The sequence below is a fragment of the Lolium rigidum genome, chromosome 4, assembly GCF_022539505.1.
Source record: "Lolium rigidum isolate FL_2022 chromosome 4, APGP_CSIRO_Lrig_0.1, whole genome shotgun sequence".
NCBI lineage: Eukaryota > Viridiplantae > Streptophyta > Magnoliopsida > Poales > Poaceae > Lolium > Lolium rigidum.
The window spans coordinates 80,483,247-80,490,090 of NC_061511.1; the positions used below are offsets into that span (position 1 = coordinate 80,483,247).

At 50.9% G+C, this 6,844-nt stretch overlaps 1 protein-coding gene across 1 annotated transcript; it reads right to left on the reverse strand.

The window, feature by feature from the left end:
- Positions 1 to 5,842: 5,842 nt before the first annotated feature.
- Positions 5,843 to 6,261, reverse strand: LOC124708123. The gene has a single exon (XM_047239812.1). It carries the CDS (start codon positions 6,249 to 6,251, stop codon positions 6,039 to 6,041), a length of 213 nt encoding a protein of 70 aa, XP_047095768.1. The 5' UTR covers positions 6,252 to 6,261; the 3' UTR covers positions 5,843 to 6,038.
- Positions 6,262 to 6,844: the final 583 nt, after the last annotated feature.

Below are 6,844 nucleotides of genomic sequence, written 5' to 3' on the forward strand. Positions count from 1 at the left end.
GCCAAGTAAAAGGCACACCACCCGTAATTTTTCTCAACTCAGCTGCAGTAAATTTATCTTTTATAGTTTCTTGCAAACAAACAATATCAACTCTGTATTCAATAATCAATTCAAATACTTGTCTTGCCCTCCCAGGAGCATAAAAACCCCTCATATTATAAAATAAGCAAGCCATGATTTTTACTTTTTCCTAGGTCTTCCTCTTTTTCTTTTAGGTAACTCAACTACACCCTCATTAGAGGTAGTTGGACCACTCGCATGCATGTCGCCCTTCTCTCCATCCAACTGATTCTCAAAATCAGCTAACGGAGATGATGGCGTAACTAACGCCTCGCCTTCGGATTGAGAAGCATGTTCATTAACAAGGTTCCCATCCTGAGCCTCATCAAGAACTGAAACCACAGAGTTGATCCCCGCAAGTCCAATAGACTCGGGATCAGACTCCTGTTTCTTTTTTTGTCTTTCTTTTCTTATCCTATCTCTATTTTCTGCCAACACTGCTTCTGCTTTTTCTTTTGCTAATAGCACATCAATATTATTATCAATTGCTCCCGTATCACCACCAAGGACTACATGAGCATCAGAAGCAATTTTCTTAAGCTTATCTTTACCAGTTAAGTTCAGAATTGTGAAAGGGTTGGAGGTACCTGTCAACTCATTACGACGAGAGGCCCGTTCCTTTGCTTTCTGCATCATCGAGACTCCATCTTTAGCGACCCTGCTACTCGTCCTCGACGCAATCACCGGCTGCTTCACGGTTTTCTGCTTCTTCGCACTCTGACAAGCAACCATCGACCATCCCTCTTTCTCATCCTCCTTGTCTTCCTCATCTGGTAAAGTGATGACAGGCGCGACAGCAACATTCTTCACATACGAAGAAATCCACGAACACTCCTGCGTTTTGTCACCCACGCCCTCTTCGCCCATCTCCCCACTAGCTGCATACCGCACCACTCTCTCCCAACCAGGATAATCATCAGGAGATTCTTGACGCATCTCAAAATCATCCGTAGCCTCATCTCCAGCTCCCTTCTCACCCCCGTCAGGCTGTGAATATTCTCCCTCATCGTAGTCAACATCATCCCCATCCATGCACTTGTCATCATCCCCACCATCATTGTTTTCGTTGTCCTTCTCTTTGCCGCTACTCCCTCCACCTCCATTATCAACAGGAGCAGGACCTCCTCCAGCCATTCCTTCCACCTCCCACCTGATGCGATACCCTTGACCATTGATGTACACGTTGTTTACCCCATTGATCATGGCAGGATCCCTGCACGCAATTTTGATTCTCACCCAGCTTGGTTTGAGCAGAGACGCCTTGTCCACAATCTTTGGCTCACCTACCAGGAACGCTAGCTGTCTTGCAACCCTTTCCTTCTTGGCCCACTGCGGTATCCCAAACGCCCTAACCCATGCTTCAACTAGTGTTTCAAATGCCTCCACATCTCTGTTCGAATCCACAACCACAGCTTTGATGTCTTCCGTGATGAAATAGAAGCCTTTCTTGAACTTGGTCAGGCCTTTCCTCATGTATTCATTGGGGAAAACGATGAGGAAAGTATCAGGTGCCAATTCTTTGACTGTCCAAATATTCACTTCTTCATACAGCTCGCATAACTCTTTGACAATTTTACTCTCAGTAGCACTGCCCTCGATAACGGTCAAGACACCCGAGACTTGTGCTTTGCTTTCATCCCCGTCCTCAAGTTCAACATGAATACTGTGAAACATCTGGCCTGGAATGCCGTAGCCACAGAGATGAAGACCCAAAGCCTCTAACTTAACTGGGCACATTACCTCCAAGTGTCCAGGCCTTCCACAGGAGAAGCAATCTCCTTTCACCACTACTTCCTTGTTCCCAGACGCCTCACTTTTTTTGTCCACCCGCGGTCTATCACTTTGAATCTTCTTTGCTTTATTTTCTTCGCTCGCCTTTGCAGCAGCTTCCTCTTTCTTTTGCGCCAACTCCTTCTGCTTCAAGACTCTCTCCAGCCTCTCCCGCAGCTCAGCTTCAGTAAGCTCCAACACTTGCCCACCACTTTGGCTATTGCCCCCGCCAGAACCACCCCCAGACGAGCCCCCATAGTTGTTGCTGACAAAGTTGGATCTCCCCCCTCCAAAACTATTCCTGTTGGGATTGTAGTTGTATCCAGTATATCCCCGACCTCTGAACTGGTTGTAAGTGCCAGAATTGTTACCTCTGCCATATCCACCTCTATTCCCGTTGAAGTTGTTGCCACCACCTCCTCTCCCCACGGGCGGTACCGAGCTCTTGCCCCCTGTCTCCTGCGGTTTCTCCATCAACAAGACCTGGAGGAAAGATCTTGAATCAACCTTCGAGCTCTTCCCACGTTGAATGAATCTCGCACTTCCCCCGAATCTCCTCACCTCCGCCGCCGTCGCCGGGAACCCTAAGGTGGAGTTGTGAATTGCCCCTTTTCTCAGCCACATCCAACAGCTGCGTGTCGACTGATGCGAATGGTTATACAATTCTTCCAAAGATATGCTCCCTGAACTGGGCTTGGGCCTACATAGGCCCAAAGACTCTTCCACCCTCACAGGTCCACCATCAACGACAGCACCACGCCCCCTCTGACTCTGTTTCTTCCTCGTCGTCCCTAGTCTCGGCGATGGCATCAGACTGTGCTCCGGCGACCACTCCTCCTCTCTGCTTGCCCAACCAGCGCTCCCTAACACTTCTGCACACCACTCCGCTCGATTCAGAGAAGGTGTAGCACGAGGTGCCCTCAGGTCCTTAGCCACCGCCAGAACATCACCCAACGTAACTGTCGCCGGAGTTCGGCACTGAATACCCTCTTGTCTCCCCTCCTCCGCCCTGACACGGACCAAATCCGGCGATGAGAACTCACCAACATCAGTCTCAGTTGGCCTTGAACTCAAATCCGCCCTATCCAAATTCACCGCTCCATTCACAAATTCAGTACCACGAAATCCACCATCAGACGAGCACAAACTCCCCTGTACCTCGACATAGCATTGGTGAGCACCACCCCCCATCAACGCATCCCTGTACGAACTACATCGAGAGTCAGCAATCAGTCCCCGGTCGAGATGTTGACTCACCATCGCCGCCAAATCGTCTCCGATGCCTTCGTCACCGTACCCAGCCGCTCGGTCCAGCCCAACCAAATCGGACACCACTCCTGCCGCACTCAAGGCCAGGAACTCCAGCTCAGTAGCACCAGGAATCCCCGACCTCCAGTGAATCCCGGAGTTGAGCCCACTTTGGATCATCGCTGTCGCCGCCACGGACCTCCGAATCCCCTGCTCTGCACACGCCCACCGACGCGCTCGTCGACGCCGCGCGTGCTGCCACCTCCCCGGCCTCGATGCCCGCCACAAGCTTGCTCCGCTGCCTCGACTGGAACGCGCTTGCCGGCGAAAGGGAGCGAACACGAAATCGCTCTCCTCCGCCCTCCTCTCCGCCTCCTTCCTCCTGCTCCTCCTGCGCAGCGCCGAGCCGCTCGGGCGGCAGCAGCGGAGCCGCGCGGCGGCCGTCCCCCGGCGTGGGTGGAGCGCGAGCGCGAGCGCCTTCGAGGTCAAATCGCCGGGTTGGCTCCGGCGAGGTCCGAAACACCCGGATTTCGATCCGATTTGGATTTCAGTCTCCTTTTTTTTCGCTTACCGAAATTACAGAAATGAATTACTGGAAAATGGAAAAACAATTACTGCGTCACGCTGACGTCATGCTGACGTCAGCGCGACCTTGAGCTCGCAGGTGGCGTTGCAATCCGGCGATTCACGCCGTAATCGCACGCGTGCGCGGGGGCAATAGATGCGGCTCGACGCGGGGAGCCGTTTGGTGGCGGCGCCGCTCGCGAATCGTCGCCGGAGCATGGCCGGCGGCCATGTCCGAGCGGCGGCGCGGCGCAGTGGTGCGGCGCGGCGGCGATGCTGAGAGGGGAGAGGGCGACCCGAGGGTGCGAGGAGGGCGGCGGCTCACCGCGAAGCTCGTGGAGGGTCGGCGACGGCCGGGGGCCTCGCTCGGCGGCGAATCGTGCGGGCGAGGCCGGCCGCGAGGAGTTAGGGTTAGGGGATTTGGGGGCGTCGGGAGAGCGCGGCGAGGGAATAAAGGGGCTAGGGTTCGTCGGCGACGACGGCGGCGAGCTCTTATAGCCGCCGGGGCGGCGGCGGTGATCTTGGCGCGCCGGCGCCATCGGGCGGCCGTCTTGCGGCCCGGACACCGCTTCGTTTCGCGGGGAGGACGACGGCGTTTTTGCGAGAAACCCCCTGCGGGGTGGTTGGGCCGAGGTGGGTTGGTCGTTGGGCCACTTGGGCCTCGGCCGAGGAAGAAAGAGAGGGGAGGGAAGTGGGTCGCGCCCAGGGAGAGAAGAGAGGAGGGTTTCTCCCTCTATTTTTCTGATTTTATTTCCTCCAAACCTAAACCAAATTCAAATCTGTTTTTGAATAGAGTTTGAAAACTCAAATTTCCAGAGAATTAATAAACACACATGGACTTGTTGAATAAGATCATTGCCATGTTGTCCATTTTGAAAAACTAGCAAGATTTGAATGAGGAAGAAATAGAGAGGGATTTGCATATTTGAAATTGGAGATGCAAATTTTGCTCAAATGCAAACTAAATGCATGAAATGCACATGATCATTTCTTTATTTAGATAAACAAGGTTGGGATGTTACAACGGATCACCGGCAAAAGTTGCAGCTTGCTTCCCGTAGGGTCACCTCAGCCAGCGAGAAATTCAGCGAACTTGGCCTGAAGCTTCTTCTTGTCAATAGGGTTATTATTAATGAGGAAAACAAACTCCTGCGATGGTGAGCGTGCAGAACGAACGCCCCTACATCCTTGGCCACGTCATCGACCGCGGCTAGTTGAACCTACCATGGAGCGCCTATGGAGAAAGTTGGGTGGTGGCGGCGCTAGTGTTGTGTGTGAGGGGCGACGAACGAGCACCCCATTTTATACGCCGAAGGCAAACGAGGGGGCGGTGACACACATTAACACCGACACGTAGATCAAGGCGTAACAAGACGTCTCCCTGCGCGTCTAGAAAACTGCAACGTTGGTGCGCGGAAATTTATTTTCATTAGTGTGAGGTCGGTGATGGGTGCGCGGTAAACCTTTGCGAGATACTCTAAGAAAACCATGTCCTTCATAAAAATAAAGTTCTTCCTGTCAGATTCGTCATGGATGGCTCTCCGCGACTGCACCTGGTTATCTCACCTTTCGGCCTAGCTGCCCAAGAATTATTCAGACATAGAATCTCAGATGCCAAATTTTGGGAACGATCAGGCTACCAAGCTTACGTTGCATTGCAAAACATTATGAGCAGCTGCTGAAGTAGCTCTCTCCGGTCCTCGATTTGTCCTCTTTTTTTTGTGAGTTATTATTATGGAGAAATGTGAGTATGGATAATGTTTAGACAACGAAACAATAATAAAATATTGCAATTTGCTAGATTGGGATGATGATGAATCATTGCTATTGGTGGGGCAGGATGACGAGAGCGACTCCTGCAGACTTCTGAGTTATGAATGAGACGGTGCAGTAACTTCCGTTTAGAACTACTTGATGCAAGATTGCGTATAGGATCAGCCCCGTTCAGCATACAAGAGAGAAGATAAACTGATCCATGATAATTCGATGGATCTTCTTGTCAGGTGATTCAGAAATCGTAGTATAACGACAAGTTATACCTGTCGAGCTTCTGAAAATCTGAAGTAAGAAACGATGAAGCACATCGATGACAACAGTATACCTGTCAGCCGACGATTTCATAGATCGATTCGCAAAAAGAGCATAAATCATGGCCATGGCAAAACAGGAAACAAGATCACAGAAAGAGAAACACCAGATCGAACCAGATTGCGAGATCCGGATAAATCAATTCATCCAGCACTAGCAAGTTAACAACTTAAGGTAGCTGACAGATCATATCTACATGCCCACGGCCCAAGCAAATTTATTCAAGAACTGACACCGGAAGCTAAGGAGACGATCGATCGGGCCAGAAGACGCGACGTGCGGGCGGGCGCGGGCGAAGGAGGCAGTGCCTATGACTTCTTGTTGTCGGAGGCGCCGGCCCCCGCGTCCTTGGTGCCGATGAGGTCGAGATCCTCGTCGGTGTAGCCGTCGGCGCCCTCCCAGGTGAACTTGCCGCCGCGGCCGCCCTTCTTGGCGTCGCCGCTCATCCCGGTGCAGGACTTGCGCTCCCTGCGCTCCTGCGGCTGCTTGTACGTGTCCCGGCTCTTCTTCCCGCCGTCCATCGCCGGATCTTTCCCCGATCTACTTCCGACGAGAAAAGGATGGAAACTGCTCTGTGCCTCTGTTTCGCTGTTTCTGCGTGCAGGCCTTTGGGTGCGTTGGTGGGTTTATTTATGGGAGAATGGGATTGACTTTGTCAAACGTGCCAATAAACCCTGCAGCACAAGATAAACCACGATCCTTTGTCTTCGCCTCTCAACACGAAAGATAAACCACAATTGTCCCCTAAAAAGACACAATTGTTTCTCTCCCAGCACAAAAAAGAGAAACAAAGCCACACAATTCTTTCTATCTCAACACAGAAACCACGAAAATGCACATTAATATATTTTTTTAGGTTTAGCTGATCTTTTCAAAGTAGTAATTAAAAGAGGATCCCATTAGTAGATGTTTGATCGTTTTATTTACAAATATATACTCCTATACTCGTACAACACCTCATACCTCTTATAGGAAATCTTTTGTAATTCTTCTGATTCATAATAAAAGCGGTGGTTTATATTTTTTTTGAGAGCACCCATGTATTTATTGAATAGAAAATCCAGTTTAATAAGTGAATAAACATGAAAACTAACGATGGAATGGGAGAAAACAA